Source organism: Coregonus clupeaformis, chromosome 25 (genome assembly GCF_020615455.1).
Source record: "Coregonus clupeaformis isolate EN_2021a chromosome 25, ASM2061545v1, whole genome shotgun sequence".
Lineage (NCBI taxonomy): Eukaryota > Metazoa > Chordata > Actinopteri > Salmoniformes > Salmonidae > Coregonus > Coregonus clupeaformis.
In genome coordinates, this window is record NC_059216.1 from 27,266,292 (window position 1) to 27,290,212 (window position 23,921).

The 23,921-nt window shown below is 41.9% G+C and overlaps 2 protein-coding genes across 5 annotated transcripts in view; one reads left to right on the forward strand and one right to left on the reverse strand.

Moving 5' to 3' along the window:
• Positions 1-2,787, forward strand: part of ralgapa1 (Ral GTPase activating protein catalytic subunit alpha 1) — a 94,816-nt gene extending 92,029 nt beyond the window's left edge. For 2 of the 4 annotated variants that reach the window (XM_041848001.2, XM_041848002.2), the window contains exon 41: positions 1,797-2,787. In XM_041848001.2, the coding sequence (XP_041703935.2) occupies positions 1,797-1,948 (152 nt within the window). In that variant the 3' untranslated portion in view covers positions 1,949-2,787. Of the gene's footprint in view, positions 1-81; positions 113-1,796 lie in introns of all 4 variants that reach the window. The other 2 variants (XR_005995369.2, XM_041848003.2) reach the window with 2 other exon arrangements.
• A 2,147-nt stretch (positions 2,788-4,934) lies between these two features.
• LOC121539481 (insulinoma-associated protein 2) lies at positions 4,935-8,434 on the reverse strand. Its single transcript, XM_041848004.2, has one exon. The coding sequence runs from the start codon at positions 8,088-8,090 to the stop codon at positions 6,435-6,437; it is 1,656 nt and encodes a 551-aa protein (XP_041703938.1). The 5' UTR covers positions 8,091-8,434; the 3' UTR covers positions 4,935-6,434.
• Positions 8,435-23,921: the final 15,487 nt, after the last annotated feature.

The following is a 23,921-nucleotide window of genomic DNA, read 5'->3' on the forward strand; positions in this document are numbered from 1 at the left end:
TATTTTATTTTTATTTCCCTTTTTTTGGTTTTCCATTTTATTTTTTGTTTTATTGTCCTTTGTTATGTTTCCCCCCTTTAGATCATAATCTATCAATTGTGTATATCTAAAGGTAAGACTCCTGGAAACCTCCGCAACAAACAAACTGAGGCTGCCTCTGCTGCCGCTCCCTTCTGATTCGCTTGTAACAATGTTATGAGCACTCTACTTCTCCCGATACCTATCTGTCTCTCTCTCTCCATTGACCAAATTTGCTGATCTCACTCTTTCCCTGTTTCTTGTTTCTTCTCCATCATGTTGTCAGATGAGTGTCTAACTTTAACATTAAACCTCAGACCTTGCATGCTTCCACCATAACAGGCCCAAGCCTTTTCTCTTGTTGTCCTCTGTTCATCATCACTCCCACTTTGAATCCTGTGTTTGGTTCTAACCAGTATCTTCCTCTGTGTGTTCCTGAGCATGAATGTACAGTAGCACTGCTTCTTTACCTCTTTACATGTGTTCACTACATCTGGAATGTTCAGTAGATGATAGTCAGTCAAGTCTGCTTTATGAGCTCAGTCAGAGCACAGTAGAGTTGCTCTCTTTACTCATGGACTGACATAGATGCACCGCACACACGTTCTGTAGCCATTGAAGATGGCTCTGAAGATCAATATTTAAACAGTGTAAACGTTGGTAAGTAAGTGGAATCATTGCATTAATTTGCCAGTCAACGTGTGTGTGTGTGTGTGTGTTTGTGATGTGTTTAGATGGTGCTTCTGCTGTCTTTGTTCTGTGTGCACCTTCTATTGATTTCCTCTCTGCTCACACCTATTATATTTTCTCCTCTTTTCTCTCTCCTGTTGTCTTCTTCTGTTTTGCGTTTTTCCAATCCTTTCCCTGCTTGCACTACCCCGCTGTACGGCTCCTTCCCTGCCTACTCCTTCAAACTGCTTCATTACTTCCTCTTCCCTTTTCCTCTCCTTACCCATTTTCCAATTCACCTCTACTGACCTCCGTTGTCCTGTTGTCTCCTCTTCTCCTTTCTTCTCCTCCCCTCTCTCCCCTCTCTCCCCTGTGGCTTTGTGGCTTCTCTTCATCTTCCCCACCAAAGAGAGCTTGATATTTCTGCTCCTTCCCAAAACTCCACTAGAAAACATTGGGCTCGGCAAGGTAAAGGGCAAAGGCTTGAAACGGAAGGTCTTTCACGCTAGCTGTGAATGGTACGCTAAAACATGAACACGGCAAAGTACCTTTTTTTCTTTGTTCCTTCTTACCCTGTTTCCTTCTTCTTTAGTGTCCTGTGTATTCTTCTCTTGACGGTCTAGGTGTCATATCCCTGTGTTTAATATTACCACCATAGTTGTTTGGATTCATTTCATGCACATTGATGCTTTGATTCATCACAGCTAAAAAGAGCTAACTGTGCTCTCTGTATGTATTATAATACAGCCACTAAAACACAAGTTAAACATTGATTTTCAAAGAGATGTAACACCTCTACCACTATAGTACAAATTAAAGTGCATGTACTGACTTTCCCTTCCCCTTCCTTAAAGACTAAGGCTAATGTGAGCTGGGGACTAACCTCAGAAAGGCAGGGTGTAGATTGGAGGAGTGGGACCCAGTAGTATGTTTGGGGGGAGGTGGGGGGGGGGGGGACAGCTGGCCCTGCCTTCAGCATTGATGTTTTAACATTGACTGTAGTGGGCTGGCTGGGCAGGTAGGGGGGGCTCTAATGCCTGTGCTCTCCTTCCCTCCCTCCGTTTCTTCCCCTATCCTTCATCCCTCCCTCTCTCTCTCTCCTTCCACAGGCTCATGCCTCGAGAGTCAGGAGGGAGAAAGTCCAGCAGCAGCGCAGCTAGACGGGGCCGACCAGTTAGCCTCGCCAATGTCCCCTCGTACTAGCAAGAGCCGCATGTCCATGAAGCTCCGACGCTCCTCCGGCTCGGCCAATAAGACCTGATCTGACTTTCCCTCGTGAGGTCACAGCCTTCAGACAAACAGACTGACTCTCTGTACTGTACAGCTAGGACTGCACTACACCTACCAGCCTTTACCTGCTAACAGCGCTGCATCGCATGTTATGTACCCCCACTACATGGACATGGACACGACTGCCCTGCACGGTCAGAATCCGCATCACCCCTACTGCACCACCTTTCCAAGATGCAGGATGAGGCCCTTGAACAGAGCCAGACCCTCGGGGGCCAGCCCAGGGGCCCCCAGGACTGAGCTTGTGCTAGCAGTTGCTCCAACAGATTGAACAAGTCCCCTGGGCAAGGTTAGCTAACTATGCTCAATACCACCTCAAACTTTGCATGCAAGTGAAATGTGGAAAAAGAGCAAAAGATAATATACTTAGATATATAAAAGAAGCAGCATTGGTTCGGTTTTGTACAGAAAGCATAAAGGCAACATGAGAGATGTGTTTTCATTGTAAGTAGCATTGTTGATGGTTGAAATCACTTGATATTTGACTGAGATGATGAACTACAGTGTGGTCTTTCTCTGCTGTTGTAGCTGAGCGGAGTGGCTAATATCTAGTATCCTGTCCCCCTGGCTCTCTGGGCCCCTGACCCTCTGCACCCACAAGGAAAGGGATTGTAAGAACTTGAAAGAGTTTGTAAGAAAGAACAAAGAAACACAAAGTAAGAAAAGCTTATTTGTCATATTTGGTCACTGTGTCCACTGTGAGACAAATCTATATATTTGTACTATATTCTGTATATACAGGAGTTGTCACTTTCTTTATGCTCGGACTGAAGCAATGTCAGCCAGTGTTTGAAGATGATGAGAAATGTTTTGAAGTTTGTTTCTAGATTTGTGAGATGGAAATTATTTGGTTAAAGTGAAGCACTTACATTTCATTTTGGTTTTGTTTTTCACGCTAAACGTGCAACTGAGTTTGACTTTCTGAGTATAATATTCACTACTGTTGTTCTTTTGAGGGTCACATTTATTTTTTTATCGACATTGTAAAAACAAATTCGCCTGAAAGAATGTTACTGATTATTTAGTTTTGTTCATATACAATGTGTTGTATTGAACCATCCCTTTTTTCACTCATGATGAATATATTATATATATGAGAATACATATTTAAAGTGTATAGTGTTGAGGACAATATCTGGTCTGTGTACATTTTTGAATATAGCTGCCAAAAAAAACTAAACGTATATTAACTTCAAGAGACATAGACCAACGTTTGGATGTGTGATCAGATCTTCTGCTTGTGTTTCATATAAGAGGTCTTCTGCCTCGGACATCATCACAAAGCTTGCCTGCTGAAGTTGGCCAATACAACGCTGTACTGTAGCTTTGTCCACAGCTAGAAAAAAGCTCATTGCTGTTATGGTTCAGTGTCTGTCTGTGCAACAACACAAATGAGGATGGAAAGAGGACCATCTCCTATGATATGGAGACATTCCCCCCTGTAAAGTATTGGTATTAACACAGTATGTACTGTATGGGAGCTTAAACAACCATATACAGTTTCTTGACTGTCCAGCTCACTAATAATCACGTAAATTAAATCTAGACAGTCAGGGAGTATTAAAAATTACCAAAACGATAGATAGAGGACTATATTTTGCAAATTTGGACTGCGAGGGAATATAAAACATTTTCAGTGCGGCCCTTCGGACCTCGTTGAAGACCGAATGCGGCCCCCGGGGCAAAATGAGTTTGACACCCCTGTTATTTATACGGTTCTACTGCAGGGTTCTACTGTGGGGTTCTAATGCAGGGTCTCTGCAGGTGGGCTTCACAGCAAGATAATGTGCTGCGTGTCTACAGCACTTCTCCTCTACTGTCCTCTTCATGTATTGTAGCAGGTCTTCACTGTGGTCTTACACCCTGAACTGCTTCTCAAAAAAACACCTGTACCCAGGTCGTTCTTGAATTGTGATGGCATTTTGGAAAAAATTTACTGTTTCTATATATTTTTTATTTAAATGTATTTGGGTACATCTCCCCATTCTAAATCAACTAATATGGCAGCTTAATTACTTTAAATAATTTGTACCATTATGATAGCATTGTGCCACCAGTAGGAGTAGTAACACCAATGATGGTAACACCAATGAGACGTTTTAGGTTGAGGATTTTCTTAAATGGAGGCCAAAGATGCTCAAATCTAAGGTCATTAACCCTTACAAAATAATTTACTAAAGTGATATGATTAATAATTTTCCTCACAATGTAATTTCCCTTCATTTAAATTGAGTAACACCAAGTGACATGTTGGATTTAGACACACCAAATTATCAATGGAATCCTCAAATGTATTGCATACTAAAAGGGTGTGATTAGCTAAACATTTTCTTTAATATAGACCCCTCACCCTATACGTTTCCCACTGGAGGGAATGCTCAAGGTCGTTGTATATCTTTGTAATGAGTTATTTTTCAAGGCGGTAACACCAATGACATAAAACTGATGGACAGACATTATACTAGTATAAAATAGGTATTTAAATAGCCTTTGTTTTTATTGATCTATACCAGGGATGGGCAACTCCTGTCCTCGAGGGGGCCTGGTTGGTGTCACACTTTTGCCCCAGCTAACACACCTGACTCAAAAAATCAAAGAATCATGATCTTCAGTTTAGAATGCAATTAGTTTAATCAGCTGTGTTTGCTATAGGGATGGGGGAAAAGTGTGACACCACTCCACCCCCTGAGGACTGGAGTTGCCTATTCCTGATCTATACAATCTATTAAATACTTTTGTTCACTTTCTAGCATTCAAAATAATAGATATGTCATTACATCACTACTGGAAAAAGCCAATTTGCTTACCCTTAGTACTTTAAACAATGCATAAACATAACGTTTTGCAGTATAAAGGACTTACATTGTTTTAGTATTGATAAACCGTTTGATATAAACAAAAACATGTATGATGTGTAACTATTTGTCATTTTAAAGTGTTTTTCATGGTTGCAAAGGCAAAGGAGGCAAATGCCACTGCAATTCAAGAACGACCCACCCGTTTGTCACTCCAGTTGCCAACTGTGTCCAACTTTACGACACTAGCAGAGCAAACACTGCATATTTATCTTTGAATTCTGCTTTGCTCTTATGATGTATTATTTTGTGCTATACTTTATCGTTATTTGCTTTCAGCTATAGGTTCTCTACTAGAGGAAAGGGATTGTAAATACCTGTTTTGGACCTTTTGGTTGTAATATCTTTTTAAAACTGCTGCCATGTCTAAGGTCAAATTCATGTTATTTTTGTGTTACGTTTGAATATATGAGCGTGAGGTCAGTTTCGATTGAATTATTGTTATTATTATAAGATGACCGAGGATGAGAACTAAAAACTTGCCAGAGAGAGTGAGGAAATCATGCTGCATCCTTAGTTAAAGCTGAGGAGATTGGATAAGATTGTTTTGCGCTCTCCCTACACTCAGAAGTGACTTGCTCATTTATGGAGGTATACTGTATGTTACTACTGACCAAATACTGCATGATGCCAGTAGGCCTACTAACTGCATGTGTTGATATAACATCTACACACACGCGCACACACAATCACACAAAATGAAATTGTATTGTCATACTTGTATCTATACATTTGTAATGGCTGTTCCAGAAAGAGAGTGGGTGTGCAATGGAATTTGACAATAAAAAGTATTCTTACCACCTGCTTGTTCTTTGAATAGCTCTGTGATAATCTCGTCAAATACTGTATAGTAGCCATCACTATTATGCACATAGACTTGTGTTTATTGACAATCAATTTTAGTTTTTTTCATGTTCACTAGGCTACATATCAAAATACAACGTAATTGTAACCATCGTCATCATGAAGGCATTTATTGAGCAATTACATTTTATAGAATAAATACATTTTTAAACTCACTAAAACAGTTTTATACTCTAACAGGTAAGCTTGATTTTCTGTATGAAAATACATATTGATAGCCTTGCTAGTTTAGAAATAAATTACACAACTATACTGAACAAGCACATTCACTTTCCATAGGAACTAGGTTAAGATAAAGGTGGTGAGGTCTGATACTCTTTGAGGTGACCTATTCACAGGGTCACCCTCTTATTTTCATTACATGCTTAAAATGACAGCTCTTGAATATTTAAAACATTTTATATACCCATTTTCACTGTTAAATGTTTCAACAATCATTACACTGTAAATCAATCAATAATGTACATTAGTGAATATAGGCCAAAAGCAAGTGTTAAAATGTGGCCCTAGTGGTCTGTACGCTAATCTGTCATTGCAAAAAAAATATATATATATATATATATATATATATATTGTCATGAAAATAGATAGGCTAATGTTTTTCACCTGATCAGGTAGTATAATAAGTTACAATACAATCACATGTAGTACAAAGAAAACACATTCATACTTTCATATCTATTAATTCATTAATCTACTTGTTACTTATGGGTTCCAGTGTAACAGTAGACTAGGCTACTAACAGCCGGGCCGGACTGCCATCTGTAGCAGCATCACCTGCCGGTTCTCTGTAGGGTGAGACTTGTTGATATGCCTCGTGAGCCCGGGAGAACTGAAGAAAGTAGAGGGGCAGTGCTTACAGGTGAATATCTGTTGATCTCCCTGTGTGAGGTCTGGTGTTATCAAGTCTGGTCTACCCGCACTCTTCCCTGGATTCATTAGAATGTCGTCTCTCATTGCGTGCCAAACTCTGTGCTTGTCCCGAATTTCAGCGGATGGGAAATGGGCACCGCACAAGTGACAGGGAAACGTAATTTGCCCACTCTCTATCTGGTTATACGGCGAGACTTTGATTGTCTCGTGCGCCGCAAGATGTTTCCTCAGATACGCTTGTCTTCGGAACTTCTTGCTGCAATAGCGACATTCGTAAATCTCCTCAAATGTCCCGGAGTTCTGTAAGAAGGGAGAGGCCACGTCAGTCTCCGGAAAATGCATTATGCTTGGGCTGTCAACCGCTCTGATGTGCAGGTCCATGCTTTTCTCTGTGACCCTGTAGCGCGGATCGAAGGGCGGCGGGCTCTCCTGTGCCCTCCTGCGTTGCTGCTCTTGTCTGTGGGAGCTGTCCACGGTGACGGCCCGCTGACACACGGAGCTGTCCAGAGAGACGTGGTGCTGATTGTTAACTCTCAACTCGCTCGCATTCTCTTTCCCTTCCACGGATGTCTTCTCGTGCAATTGTGCCTCCGGTTGTGACTTTTTTGCGGTCTGTGCCTCTCCGTTGTTAACCGGACGAGGCTTATGCCACCTGCGATGAGAGGCCAGGTTGGCAGGACAACTGAAAACTTTGTCGCACTCGGGACAGCGGTACTCTACGCGCACTATCCTGGAGCACTTGTGTTGCGCGAGGGAGAAAGGGTCAGGATATTCTTCCTTGCAGAGCTGGCAGATGAATTCTCCCAACGGTTTCTTATTACCAGAAGATGCTGTTGCTGCTTTAAATTCGGGGGTCTCCTTCTTAATTCTCAGCCCAAGCACGGGTGAGGTGGAGATTTCGTCCTCTAAACTGAGTTTCCTGATCACTTTAGGCTTTTTGGCTGCTGGCTTGATCTTGCGCTCCGGCTCCATGTACGTGCGTTTCATAGCATGATGGAGAGACGGGTAGAGGTGCACAGGTGGGTCGAATTTCATAGAGTGTCCAAAGGGTGCGTGATTTAGAAGAAGTCTCTCTATTGAGGACACGGGTGTGCTCATCGGGAACGGCTCTGTCACTGTTGGTGAACTCATACACCCGTCGAAGAAAGATTTTTCCAGCTCGGTGCCAACTGGTTTTATCGGGCTATAGGAGAGGTCAGCCCGGCCAGGAGACCCGTCATGGTCCGGTTCAGTGAGGGGATGGTGTAGTGGGTATTTCCCAAAGTCCTCCCTGATCTCCACCTTGTCTGCGCTCTCCGGCAGCTGCACCTGGTCCGCTTCAGCGGGGTGGCTGGTCCATGGCTCTCCAAATGTACCATCCTCGGATAACGGCACAATTGGGCACGCATTTGGCACACCAGTTCGCCCCTCCGGTGTGTGCACAGGCAGGTCTGCTTTTGGCAGTTCGTTGTCGTCATTATGAGTTCTGTAAGAAGCCGCTGAGCCGCGTTTGCGCCTCTTCACTAAAAATCCTCTGGGCATCTTAACGCCGGAACGGAATGGTTCCTGGGTCAACTTTGAAGTGCAGTTACGCGTGAAGGAGCGCTCGCGGTCCCTTTCTGATAGGCGCGCGGGCGATGTGACTACTGACAGGTGAAAGGGACGGAGGACACTGTCACGTCGATGAGCGTGGCTTGTTTTTTATCTTTGGGGTCGCCTTCTGTTTTTTGTGAAGTCACCGTTTGTGGCCAAGCTCTGTCCAATCAGCACGGACAGTGGAGTGGGCGACGCTGGAGCGTTAAAGAGGCTATCCAATTACAGAGTAATTACTAATGTGGAGTGGATTATTATAAATCACTCACACACTTAACATTTGATCATCCCATCCTTTATCCATGTTCTCCTTAATAACCCATCAATAACGTTACAACTAGCCTAGTGATTCACGATTTGCAAGATCGGATCAGAAGATGTCCAGAAACTTTGTCATTAAAGTTATCCATATTACATTGACATTAGTAATGTATTACAATAAAAAAAAACGCACCATGCAATTAAGATATGGTTTGTGATTTTTCAATGTTTTCTCTGTGATAACGTAGACTGTCAAGTTTCTGCAAATAAATGAATGTCCTTTAGGGACATTATGTATTTAATAAACTAGCCAAAAGCAAGGAAAAGTAGATTGACCTCCAGAATTTGATCAAATATTGTTGAAAAAGATAAAATGAGAAATAGCCCATAACATTTTTGTTTAATCCTAGTAATGTAATTGAATATGACTAATATTAATATTATGCTACAAATACAACAAGGATAGGTGGTTATTTCCTAAATAATGTTAATTAGAACAGAGTGACTCCCTCTCTCCAAGCAAAGTTGCATAACGAATGAATTATTTGCCTCCCCACGCGCCTAACCTATCTGGGAATTCTTTATTCGGATTTGAATTATCCTGCTGTTGATAAGCGACTAGCAATTAAGATGACAGGATTGTTTTGGCGTTCTGTTCTGTTGGGATGCCGCGTGATTTATAGCATTTATGAGAAGTCTGTTGTCTTAATCTGTCCATTTGATGCACTTTACCTGCTTTCTCATTTGTTTTGTTGGGCTGCAAGCTGTGCGCGCAGTAACGAATGTAACAGCGCGATTAAGCCGTTTAATTTGAGGCAGCTCTTCCAGATGCAATCTTTCAACGGCCAATTAGTCAGAAATAGGACCTAACCTATGCCAACAATGTTACAGCAACATCCATTAGACTTATGAATGCTCCCCTTGAGTAGCCTATATACGTCTCCTAAACAGACATCTTGATTTTTTACATTTGTGCATGATTTTACCAATTTTGTCATTAAAACTGGCTTCAGTGACTCGGATTGAAGGAGCCCATTAGGCCTATCAACATGAAAACACAGATGTGGTCTCTCCACACCTTTTATCTGTCGCCTGAATCTAGATTTATTTTATTCAAACAGATCCCCTTATCAGAATGATATAGCCTAGGTAGTGCCTAAGGTAGTATGTATGCCTACATTCATCGATAGGCCTGTCCTTCATGTTAATTTATTCAGCCTTTAGGTCTACTGTGCTTTTACAAATGGCCATCCTAATTTGTCAGCATTCAGAACCAGCCTATATAACCCTGTAGGCTATCTTATCAGTTAAGGTCATAAGATAATGAGATATGCAATTGCTTTTTTTCATTAGGGACGCGTTGTCGATGGGAATATCCAACAGAATATCTCCGTGTCCGTTTTCCCTAGCTAGTGTGACCAATGCGCTATCTCCGCGGCAAAAGGGCAGTGATGCTAACCGCACTGAGAAGAGAAGATAATTGGTGGCGGAGACCCAACCCGCCGATAACTTGCCAGCGGGAAAGAGGGCATTGACGTTCCTCCTGCCCTCCTCGCGAAGCTGGGAACGCAGATAAGAGATCAGAGAAGCGAATCACTTTTTATCCCGGGGGAGCGTATCGCTCTGGCCCTGGTGGTTTACAATATGTTGTGCTGAGTCTGTTCGTGGTTAGGGGGCGTCCCTGGAAATTAATCAAAGCGGATGAGCGTGAGAACGGTCGCTTCCTTTTGACGTGCGCTTGACAAGGGCCACCTTGGGAATTAAGAGGTGTCGCTGTACAGAGAGTGTTATAACATCCTCTGCAAATTCAGTGGGAGTCACAGTTGGCTTTTTATCAATTAGTATTAAAAACATCTAAAATATTTGTATTTTAGGCCTACGTTTGCATTATTTAGTATAGGCTATATTAGCAGGCTATGTCATGCATAGCCTACGCCTTGCTTAATTAAAGGGATCTCATCATCATTAGGGTAACATTTACAACACTATTTGTTCATGGAACTCATAGGCCCTATGCTACTTCGTTCAGAAATTGAACTTTTTACATATTTTGTCATTGTCAAAATTTAAACTACATTTGTTTAGACCTTGGCCTGAATTTTGGACGTTTCTTCTTACTAGATATACTTACTGCTTTGGCAAGATTAGCGCCGATGTCAGATTACTGAGATGCTATCTGTATGATCAATGCCTTCCTCTAATCCCACAGACTGCTGAAAATGAATTTATTGATCTTTCTTTTTCATCCGTTTTAAAGTATTACGTCTGGACTCCTGCCTGGCATGTGGTCACAGTGGCCTATAATCGCTTAGGCCTTATAGTAATTAGTATTTTTTCTGATGCTGTTGGTTTTTATTTAATCGCTGTTGGGGACCTCGTACTATTAAGCATTATATGATGATTACGTGTGTGTGTTGGATTCAGGGTTGGCTCTCATGTTAGTGCGCGCTGCGGTGGTGTTTCAGCACCGCGGGAGACGGACAGCTCCAGCCATAGCTCCAGGCCTGCTAGATTTGGCAGCTCCATGGCCGAAAGCTTGCTCAATCATAAAATTTTTGATTGTTCTTAATTAGCACTCATGTTCTGCGCCGGCCAGTTAGAAAGAAGACATGGACAGTCTTGTTTATGACTTAAACGCAGTTAGAAAGAAGACATGGACAGTCTTGTTTATGACTTAAACGGAAACGTCTTTCATTCTTTCTTTCTTTCTCCCTATCCACATGTAGTCCTACCTAGCTAGACTAATATAGGCCTACTGCTGTATAGGTCGACTGGTATATCAAATTCTTTAGAACACGCATAGGCTTTTTTTCTTCTTCATGAACTAAAGGAACATGTCTGTCCTCTGTCGCCATCTTCTGGTGTCTTGTGATTAGTTCGTGCTCAAATTAGTGCATGTAGATTAAATTTTTCACTGTATTTCATAATGTCAGATTCTTATGTTTGTTGTTCTTGAATTGAGATTTTGCTGTTGTGTAGCTAATGAGATCTTTTCAACCCATTACATCAAATGTATCCAAATTAGGTGTTTTCAGTCTACTTTTAACCCTGTGCGACCCACGGTTGCATTTGTCCTAAATTGCATCCTTTACAAGTCCTAAACTAAAAAATAATGTAAATCACTACATAGAGCATCTCCTCCGACCCAGATGTATCTCTTAGTAGTATTTTCTGTGTGTCAATATGATTATTGTGGCATCAGTAGCCTCTGGCACATTAGAAACCTGTCCACTTGTCTGAGACCACACTGGTCCCCTACACAATCATACAGTGAGGGAAAAAAGTATTTGATCCCCTGCTGATTTTATACGTTTGCCCACTGACAAAGACATGATCAGTCTATAATTTTAATGGTAGGTTTATTTGAACAGTGAGAGACAGAATAACAACAAAAAAATCCTGAAAAACGCATGTCAAAAATGTTATATATTGAATTGCATTTTAATGAGGGAAATAAGTATTTGACTTAGTACTTGGTGGCAAAACCCTTGTTGGCAATCACAGAGGTCAGACGTTTCTTGGAGTTGGCCACCAGGTTTGCACACATCTCAGGAGGGATTTTGTCCCACTCCTCTTTGCAGATCTTCTCCAAGTCATTAACGTTTCGAGGCTGATGTTTGGCAACTCGAACCTTCAGCTCCCTCCACAGATTTTCTATGGGATTAAGGTCTGGAGACTGGCTAGGCCACTCCAGGATCTTAATGTGCTTCTTCTTGAGCCACTCCTTTGTTGCCTTGGCCGTGTGTTTTGGGTCATTGTCATGCTGAAATACCCATCCACGACCCATTTTCAATGCCCTGGCTGAGGGAAGGAGGTTCTCACCCAAGATTTGACAGTACATGGCCCCGTCCAGCGTCCCTTTGATGCGGTGAAGTTGTCCTGTCCCCTTAGCAGAAAAACACCCCCAAAGCATAATGTTTCCACCTCCATGTTTGACGGTGGGGATGGTGTTCTTGGGGTCATAGGCAGCATTCCTCCTCCTCCAAACACGGCGAGTTGAGTTGATGCCAAAGAGCTCCATTTTGGTCTCATCTAACCACAACACTTTCACCCAGTTCTCCTCTGAATCATTCAGATGTTCATTGGCAAACTTCAGACGGGCCTGTATATGTGCTTTCTTGAGCAGGGGGACCTTGCGGGCGCTGCAAGTCCTTCACGGCGTAGTGTGTTACCAATTGTTTTCTTGGTGACTATGGTCCCAGCTGCCTTCATTGACAAGATCCTCCCGTGTAGTTCTGGGATGATTCCTCACCGTTCTCATGATCATTGCAACTCCATGAGGTGAAATCTTGCACGGAGCCCCAGGCCGAGGGACATTGACAGTCCTTTTGTGTTTCTTCCATTTGCGAATAATCGCACCAACTGTTGTCACCTTCTCACCAAGCTGCTTGGCGATGGTCTTGTAGCCCATTCCAGCCTTGTGTAGGTCTACAATCTTGTCCCTGACATCCTTGGAGAGCTCTTTGGTCTTAGCCATGGTGGAGAGTTTGGAATCAGATTGATTGATTGCTTCTGTGGACAGGTGTCTTTTATACAGATAACAAGCTGAGATTAGGAGCACTCCCTTTAAGAGTGTGCTCCTAATCTCAGCTCGTTACCTGTATAAAAGACACCTGGGAGCCAGAAATCTTTCTGATTGAGAGGGGGTCAAAAACGCATAATTGGGCTTAAAGGGTTGCCAAACTGAGACATAAACCATGTTTCCATCCACAGTTTTTTTTTATGTGAGTAAAGTCATACCTGTATAAAAAAAATATTTATGACAGCTGTGATTTTTTTTTTTTTAAACCCATTTCGGTAGAAGTTTATAAATGCATACAGATAATTTGTTCAATCAACATAGTGTGGTCTTTTTGTGTCTGTAAAATTAATTATGCGAGAAATTGTGGTGGAAGGCCTTTATGTGCAAATATTGATATAATAACCATCATATTGAAGTCAACTTGGAGTCACAGGATGATATGGTGTGTGGTCCTCCAACTATGACTCGGGAAACCATGATTAGGCTACAGATGAAATAACTTATGATGAACTTCACAGGGTGGAGAAAGTGCATGGTGTTGAGCTTGATGCAATACTTTACAATAAATATCAACGGTCTTATTCTGGTGACATAATGATCGACACTTGACTGCCATTTGACAAATAAAAATATTATTGCTCTCATCCATAATATATGTAAATCCAGAGAGGATATATTAATAAAAAAATAAAAAATGCATTATGTCGATCACAATTTATCTCATGATCATGAAAGGTTGTTTTGTCGAGATCACAAGATAATTTTGATAATGAGATAATCGAAAATAGGCTACCACACATCATCATGTTCAGATGCACCATGCACTATAACCACCTCATCATGGAGCCATGTGGCTGCCGCTGTATTGAATGCAATGAGCTCATGGGGCATTCAAGCCCTGAAAGATGCCTGCCTGACAGGCTGCACTGTCTCGCAGGGTGCATGCCGCCCCCAAGACCACAGCCAATCGCATACAAGGAACAACACAGCTAACTTGGCTAGTCTTGTGAGCTAGCTAGCTAGTTAGATAGGTAGTCTTGTTAGCTAGCTAGTTTGTTACAGTGGGGGAAAAAAGTATTTAGTCAGCCACCAATTGTGCAAGTTCTCCCACTTAAAAAGATGAGAGAGGCCTGTAATTTTCATCATAGGTACACGTCAACTATGACAGACAAATTGAGGAAAAAAATCCAGAAAATCACATTGTAGGATTTTTAATGAATTTATTTGCAAATTATGGTGGAAAATAAGTATTTGGTCAATAACAAAAGTTTCTCAATACTTTGTTATATACCCGTTGTTGGCAATGACACAGGTCAAACGTTTTCTGTAAGTCTTCACAAGGTTTTCACACACTGTTGCTGGTATTTTGGCCCATTCCTCCATGCAGATCTCCTCTAGAGCAGTGATGTTTTGGGGCTGTCGCTGGGCAACACAGACTTTCAACTCCCCTCCAAAGATTTTCTATGGGGTTGAGATCTGGAGACTGGCTAGGCCACTCCAGGACCTTGAAATGCTTCTTACGAAGTCACTCCTTCGTTGCCCGGGCGGTGTGTTTGGGATCATTGTCATGCTGAAAGACCCAGCCACGTTTCATCTTCAATGCCCTTGCTGATGGAAGGAGGTTTTCACTCAAAATCTCACGATACATGGCCCCATTCATTCTTTCCTTTACACGGATCAGTCGTCCTGGTCCCTTTGCAGAAAAACAGCCCCAAAGCATGATGTTTCCACCCCCATGCTTCACAGTAGGTATGGTGTTCTTTGGATGCAACTCAGCATTCTTTGTCCTCCAAACACAATGAGTTGAGTTTTTACCAAAAAGTTCTATTTTGGTTTCATCTGACCATATGACATTCTCCCAATCCTCTTCTGGATCATCCAAATGCACTCTAGCAAACTTCAGACGGGCCTGGACATGTACTGGCTTAAGCAGGGGGACACGTCTGGCACTGCAGGATTTGAGTCCCTGGCGGTGTAGTGTGTTACTGATGGTAGGCTTTGTTACTTTGGTCCCAGCTCTCTGCAGGTCATTCACTAGGTCCCACCGTGTGGTTCTGGGATTTTTGCTCACCGTTCTTGTGATCATTTTGACCCCACGGGGTGAGATCTTGCGTGGAGCCCCAGATCGAGGGAGATTATCAGTGGTCTTGTATGTCTTCCATTTCCTAATAATTGCTCCCACAGTTGATTTCTTCAAACCAAGCTGCTTACCTATTGCAGATTCAGTCTTTCCAGCCTGGTGCAGGTCTACAATTTTGTTTCTGGTGTCCTTTGACAGCTCTTTGGTCTTGGCCATAGTGGAGTTTGGAGTGTAACTGTTTGAGGTTGTGGACAGGTGTCTTTTATACTGATAACAAGTTCAAACAGGTGCCATTAATACAGGTAACGAGTGGAGGACAGAGGAGCCTCTTAAAGAAGAAGTTACAGGTCTGTGAGAGCCAGAAATCTTGCTTGTTTGTAGGTGACCAAATACTTATTTTCCACCATAATTTGCAAATAAATTCATAAAAAATCCTACAATGTGATTTTCTGGATTTTTTTCCTCAATTTGTCTGTCATAGTTGACGTGTACCTATGATGAAAATTACAGGCCTCTCTCATCTTTTTAAGTGGGAGAACTTGCACAATTGGTGGCTGACTTGCGCACTGAGCTAAAGGGTAGAGCTGCCGCTTTCAAGGAACGGGACTCTAACCCGGACGCTTATAAGAAATCCCGCTATGACCTCCGACGAACCATCAAACAGGCAAAGAGTCAATACAGGTCTAAGATTGAATCATACTACACTGGCTCTGACGCTCGTCGGATGTGGCAGGGCTTGAAAACTATTACAGACTACAAAGGGAAGCACAGCCGCGAGCTGCCCAGTGACACAAGCCTACCAGACGAGCTAAACCACTTCTATGCTCGCTTCGAGGCAAGCAACACTGAAGCATGCATGAGAGCACCAGCTGTTCCGGATGACTATGTGATCACGCTCTCCGTAGCCGATGTGAGTAAGACTTTTAAGCAGGTCAACATTCACAAGGCCGCAGGGCCAGACGGATTACCAGGACGTGTACTCCGAGCATGTGCTGACCAACTGGCAAGTGTCTTCACTGACATTTTCAACATGTCCCTGACTGAGTCTGTAATACCAACATGTTTCAAGCAGACCACCATAGTCCCCGTGCCCAAGGACTCTAAGATAACCTGCCTAAATGACTACCGACCCGTAGCACTGACGTCTGTAGCCATGAAGTGCTTTGAAAGGCTGGTCATGGCTCACATCAACAGCATTATCCCAGAAACCCTAGACCCACTCCAATTTGCATACCGCCCCAACAGATCCACAGATGATGCAATCTCTATCGCACTCCACACTGCCCTTTCCCACCTGGACAAGAGGAACACCTACGTGAGAATGCTATTCATTGACTACAGCTCAGCATTCAACACCATAGTGCCCTCTAAGCTCATCACTAAGCTAAGGATCCTGGGACTAAACACCTCCCTCTGCAACTGGATCCTGGACTTCCTGACGGGCCGCCCCAGGTGGTAAGGGTAGGTAACAACACATCTGCCACACTGATCCTCAACACGGGGGCCCCTCAGGGGTGCGTGCTCAGTCCCCCTCCTGTACTCTCTGTTCACCCATGACTGCATGGCCAGGCACGACTCCAACACCATCATTAAGTTTGCCGACGACACAACAGTGGTAGGCCTGATCACCGACAACGATGAGACAGCCTATAGGGAGGAGGTCAGAGATCTGGCCGTGTGGTGCCAGGACAACAACCTCTCCCTCAACGTGACCAAGACAAAGGAGATGATTGTGGACTACAGGAAAAAAAAGAGGACTGAGCACGCCCCCATTCTCATCGACGGGGCTGTAGTGGAACAGGTTGAGAGCTTCAAGTTCCTTGGTGTCCACATCACCAACGAACTATCATGGTCCAAACACACCAAGACAGTCGTGAAGAGGGCACGACAAAGCCTATTCCCCCTTAGGAGACTAAAAAGATTTGGCATGGGTCCTCAGATCCTCAAAAAATTCTACAGCTGCACCATCGAGAGCATCCTGACTGGTTGCATCACCGCCTGGTATGGCAACTGCTTGGCCTCCGACCGCAAGGCACTACAGAGGGTAGTGCGTACGGCCCAGTACATCACTGGGGCAAAGCTTCCTGCCATCCAGGACCTCTATACCAGGCGGTGTCAGAGGAAGGCCCTCAAAATTGTCAAAGACTCCAGCCACCCTAGTCATAGACTGTTCTCTCTGCTACCGCACGGCAAGCGGTACCGGAGTGCCAAGTCTAGGTCCAAAAGACTTCTCAACAGCTTCTACCCCCAAGCCATAAGACTCCTGAACAGCTAATCATGGCTACCCGGACTATTTGCACTGCCCCCACCCCATCCTTTTTACGCTGCTGCTACTCTGTTAAGTATTTATGCATAGTCACTTTAACTCTACCCACATGTACATATTACCTCAACTACCTCAACTAGCCGGTGCCCCCGCACATTGACTCTGCAACGGTACCCCCTGTATATATAGCCTCCCTACTGTCACTTTATTTTACTTCTGCTCTTTTTTTTCTCAACACTTTTTTTGTTGTTGTTTTATTTTTACTTTTTTGTTTAAAATAAATGCACTGTTGGTTAAGGGCTGTAAGTAAGCATTTCACTGTAATGTTGTATTCAGCGCATGTGACCAATAAAATTTGAATTGATTTGATTTAATACTTTTTTCCCCCACTGTATCTATGCTGTTTGTTATCTTCCATAACTGATATGTGTATGGGGACACTTCATGTTTTGTGGATAATATTAACATTTACAGTGGGTGAGCTGCATTGCTGACAGGTGGATGAGATTCAATGTAGGCCAGGATGCTGCCTTGTAGGCTGTTTCATATGTCAGGCTCCTTGCAGACAGCCTACATCCTGACTTATTAGCTTTTGAGGCTGCTATTGAATCTGATCAGCCTGCCAGGAATAGACCTCAACCACTCTTGATAATATACATAATACAGTGACTGCTAATCTGCCTGCAAGGAGCTTTACCTATGAAACAGCCTACAAGGCATAATCCTGATTTATCAGCCTCTGAGGCTGCTATTGAATCTGATCAAGCTCTGAGGCTGAAATTTTATCTGACCAGCCTGTCAGGAATGGAGCTCACCCACTGTACATTTAAATATTATCCATAAAACATGAACCATACAATTATACACATATCACAACCAGCACAGATAACAAGCTAGCTAGCTATAATACCTAGCTAGCTAGCTAGCTCGCTCGCTCACAAGACTAGCAAAGTTAGCTACGTTGTTGCTTGCATGCGATTGGCTGTGGTCTTGGGGGTGGCAACGTTCTGGGCTTAAATGCCCCACGAGCTCTAAGCTCAAGGTAAGGGACATTTAGTTTGTTAACATTCTAACTTATAAACTGATGAGCTCCAAACACAAATGAAAGCATAATGTTAGCATGAAATGTACCATCCCTATGTGTGCGTGATCCACCGTGGGCTCTGCCACCTCAGCCATACCGTCAATCTATCATCAATACTTCCACTCCTATTTATAGAGTTTATCTTGTGATCTCGACAAAAAAACTTTTGTTATGTTGTGATCATGAGATAAATAAGTTGTGATCTCAACATAACGAGGGAATATTTTTTTTATTCATGTGTCCTCTCTGGACTTCCGTAATAATAACCTCATCATGTAGACTAGCCTACTCGCACAGCCTACCCGCATTGTATTGACGAGCTGTTGGCTAGATCGCACCGCACGCGCCAAGACAGGAGTAGGCACATTTGCTATTTAACGCAACCATTTTCATGACAAAACTATCAATAGAGTTAAAAATTCGATGGAAACGCATTGAACTTTAGATTTTTTTCAGCACATGAAAACCTAAGTGAAAAAGTACATTTTGTGTGCGCTACACAAATAATTAGGGGTTCAACAAGGGTTCTTCTAAGATCTAAACTGATTTTGTTTCATGATGATACCATCTATCTTTTAATATTTGTGCAAATGTTTGACACTTTCTCCCTTTCTATCCCATGGTCAAGATGGCTGCGACTCACAGTTCGTTAGTGTGGAGAAGCTAAAACAATATAAATCTTGAACAACGTTGATATGTGGTGAAAGCTAAGACTCCACAGATGATAAGGATATGTTACCATTATCGATTCACAGCCCAGAGAGTCAAGAAGTTCATTTTATACTTCGATTTCACTAAACAACAAACATCTTGCAAGGTAAGCTTCGATTTGGTCTCTGTTTGAGCAAGAGCTACATGGGGTGTCAAATGAATCGTTAGGTTCTTACGAACAAAAGTAGCCTATTGTCAATGTTCTACGATAATGTATTGCTGAGTTAGAACATAAAATGTCCACCCAGTGATTACATCTTTGCGCACGAAAAGTGTGGTGTTTTTATCTTTCGACCTGAGAAGCGGGTAAAATGAAAGATTGACAGTCGTGTAGCCAATAAGATAAACTTTACAGTCATATCAGATGACCTGGGTGGGACTAGGCAGGTCTGACTAACTCTTGTGTAATTTCAGACCCCTCTAGCAACGCATTTTCAAAAAAGCGACTAGCGACAAATCTAGCGACTTTTTCTGGTGTTATTGGAGACTCTGACGTGAAAGCACGTCTCGTTCTTACTCTTCTCAACGAGCAGCGGGTGCTGCGTGGGCCCCACCCCAGGCCCAAAGCACTCACAGGCGGCCCAGTCCTCGCGCAGCAGTCCCTCCCGCGTCCAGACTGCAAATGAATCGCGCATGCGGGAAGCCGCAGCTGGCTGATCCCGCCTTGGCTTACATTCAGGGCGGGATGTAAATGTAGGTTGTTTTTTACTCACTTTTTGTCTCTCCCACAACGTTATTCCTCTCTCCTACAGCGTCCATCACAATTACATGCACATGGCCAATTATGGAAATTAGGTGATGATGTCATTTAGCGACTTCTAGCGACTTTTAGGACAGCCAATAGCTACTTTCCTTACTGAGGAGTTGGCAACACTGATTGCTACCGGCATTGTGAAAGGAGGCACTCACAGAGCGCATCGTAGTATTTAACGGATTCTTTCATCGCTTTGGGCATAAAATGGCAGTGGTGGAAAAAGTACCCAATTGTCATACTTGAGTAAAAGTAAAGGTAACTTAACAGGAAATGACTCAGGTAAAAGTGAAAGTCACCCAGTAAAATACTACTTGAGTAAAAGTCTAAAAGTATTTGGTTTTAAATATTAAAAGTAAATGTAATTGCTAAAATATCCTTAAGAATTAAAAGTATAAATAATAAAAACCAGACGGCACCATTTTCTTGTTTACGGATAGCCAAGGGGCACACTCCAACACTCAGACATCATTTACAAAAGAAGCATGTGTGTTTTGTAAATCCGCCAGATCAGAGGCAGTATGGATGACCAGGATGTTCTCTTGATAAGTGCGTGAATTTGGAACATTTTCCTGTCCTGCTAAGCATTCAAAATGTAACGAGTACTTTTGGGTGTCAGGGAAAATGTATGGAGTAAAAAGTACATTATTTTCTTTAGGAATGTAGTGAAGTAAAAGTTGTCAAAAATATAAATAGTAAAGTACAGATACCGTTACTTACAGATACTGTTACTTAAGTAGAACTTTAAAGTATTTTTACTTAAGTAGTTTACACCACTGTAAAATTGCTTATCAGTGATGTAAAAAGAAAGCGAAAAACCAAGCTAACTCCCCAATAGGGGGGTAAAAAGATGACAAAAGCCAGGTATACTGAGAAAGAGGCTTTGGAGGAAATTCTTAGTGAATCAGATGCTGGGAGCGACCTGGACCAAGATGACTGACTCAGATGGGGTAAGAAAATGTTCTAGAACGATTGGATTCTGTTTTAGATCTGTAAGTAAATTATTTTGTATAACTGTCTATAGTTAGGATATGTATTTAGTATTTTTTATATAGTTGTGGTCTGCTTCTTTTTGTTTTGCATTTACAGTTGCGCTGTGTAGCCTATATCCTGTGTATCATTCCTAAGTAGTTACATATTGTATCAGTGTAACTAATGCCTAAGAGAGAGACCAATTTCTACTCCTTCCTCTATTACTAATGGGGATAGACCAACTATATCAACATCAACCATCAGACAGGGCCTGCAACTGCCTTTTGCACGTAGCTTGTTTGAGTTGGAGACTCCATGTGACTTAGAAAATGGCAAAGGACTTGGGTTGATGCATCTGAACATTAGGAGCTTACTTCCTAAACTGGATTACATCAAGATCTGGGCTGTGCAGACGAATCCGGACATTCTGGTACTGACTGAAACTTGGATCTCTTGGGCCATTCTGGACTATTGAGGGTTATAATGTGTTCGGAGCTGACAGACAGGGTAGAGATGGTGGAGTTGCCATTCTTATTAACCCATAAGAGTCTAAGCCGGGTGTGTGTGTGTGGGGGTGGGTGGTTCTACTAAGATATATGGAATTGTTTTAAGAAGGTCATACCAAGGATCATTTTGCTATTTGATGTTGAATTTTAAGACCCCTTGAAGTATAAACAAATATTTAAAACAATTATTTGATTAACATTTGTATTTGGCCTTACTGCTATTAGCCCATACAAATGCACTGAATAACAGATTCACTACATGGAACAACAGATGGTCCCCCAAAAAAAATCTAAAGGAAGTTTGTTCTGAAGTGTCTGTCCTATATCTGAGAGATATAAGAAACATTTGGAAACTTTTTTTAAATATTGTTTTTACATGTATTTAACCCCTTATTTTTGGCACTAAACAGTCTACATAATTCCATACATTTTTTCCAACTGGTATCGGGGGACCTTCAGACGAGTCTTGTGAGGCATCCTAGAACAAAACAACCGACATGTATGTGTTCGTGAGAGTCTCACCTTTCAACAGAGGGGTCATATTTGTGTGTAGCCTGCTTGGGTCCAGGTTAGGAACACAGGCTTAGGCCCGGACAGGCAGGCTTTTAAGCAACTGAGGAATCATTTTGTAAGACAAATCAGAAAGGCTAAATCTGATTATTATGTAAACGCTCTTTCGGATTTCAACGGGAACCCGGCTAAATTCTGGAAAAGTGTCAAATCCCTGAAGTGTTCTACTTCCTCCTCTCTGCCACAACAAATGAATTCAGACACTGGCCTCATTATGGAAAAAAAATTGCCATACTTATGTAATCAAGATATATTAGTGTTTTATTTTTCATTAATTTTTTACGTTAGAATTTTAATTCCACTTTGACAGAGTATTTTGCATAGATCGTTGACAAAAAATGACAAATCCATTATAATCCCACTTTGTAACACAACAAAATGTGGAAAAAGTCAAGGGGTGTGAATACTTTCTGAAGGCACTGTATATATTTTGTTTATAATGTGTATATTTATGTTGTATTATACAGGGCACATTTGGAGAAAAAAAAGACCTAGGTCTCAATATGTCCTCCCTGTTAAAATAAAGGTGAATTAAGAAAACGAGGCATTTCCTTTTATTCCATGTCCGACTAGAGAGCTGATGGTATGAAAATGTTTGGTCACTGTTGTTAACATGCCACAATCATATCATCAGAAAGCAATGCAATCTGTAAAGACAAAGTTGCACACAAAATACACAGTCATCCATTTCATTAACACACTTTGTTTTGCATTGGGTTGTATTGGGTTCATGTTTGACAAGGCAGCACACTCATCACTACTGTACAGTTTGCTTTGTATTTTGACTCAGTAATTCCCGAGTATTAACTATGAGTCACCATCACCGTCCTGTCCATTCTTGTCTGCTCTTGGCCTTTACTCAGTATTTCAGAAACTCTTGCCCTGTGGAGTTTTAGGTATTCCCATCAATGCCCACCCCCACCATTGTCCTCCTCGTCCTCTACCAGTGAGATGCAGATTATAGGTTCTTACCAATTATATGTATTGGGGTGCTGTTTGAAGACACCGTCCGCCATTATGATACTCTTCATAAGGAACAACCTCCATAGGTTTTATGGGATTTTACAGTATTTCAACGTAATGTTTCAAGGACAAAAATACATGCATTTCTTTGTTGTAGTGGGGACTGCAACATATATTATTTTTATTTTCCATTATTATTGAGAAATGATTGGCTTCTATTCAGCTCATACAATATTGGCTTCTATTCAGTTCATACAATACTATGTATTGTTTAAAAAATGTATGCATTACAGTGTCTGTAATGAATTTTAAAAAACGTCTTTATCTTCCAAAACCTGTAGCTGTTTAAACGAAAACATGTAGCTCATCTCTATACACTACAAAAAACACAATGTAGGTTACTATCATGTAAAGCTGGAGAAGGTAATGTATGATCCCATAATAATGTTTTCAATATTGCTAACCAATTTAAGATCAGTCTTGTTACTCCCCCATGAAGCCCGTAAAAATAAATTGCATTAGAGTTAAGATCAATGAATTACTCTTAATACAATAAACAAATTAACTGTTCACTCATACTGTAAAAACACTTGGTTCACTGATGGCCTTTTTGTATACATCATGTCATACTAGACTGGCTGTTAACGTTAACATTCATTGTCAATGCACTATTTGTTCAACAGTTGTGAAAGGACTATTAGAAAATCCATAAGAACAGTTAAATTGCATCACCACTTCATCCATGATTAATAACATCAACAATGGGCTATCGTTTTGTAAACTAGAATAGCGTATATGGACATTTGCTTACATGCGTTGCTATAGTTACACCGTACCACAAGCTGGCAGGAGCGGTCTGTCTCTTAAAATAGACCCAAAAAGTGCATTTTCTACACTATTAATTTCGATACTTACATATGAAATGTCTTCCCACATCCCTTAAACTGGCTGCATCCATATGCTGCACATCGTGTCATTGTTGATAAGTTGGCTATTTTAATAATGGGGATATCGTTTTTCCATGATTCACTTCCATTAATCAAAGCCCCGAGAAAAGAGGAGTATGATAATGGCGGCCAGGTGGTTTCAAAGGC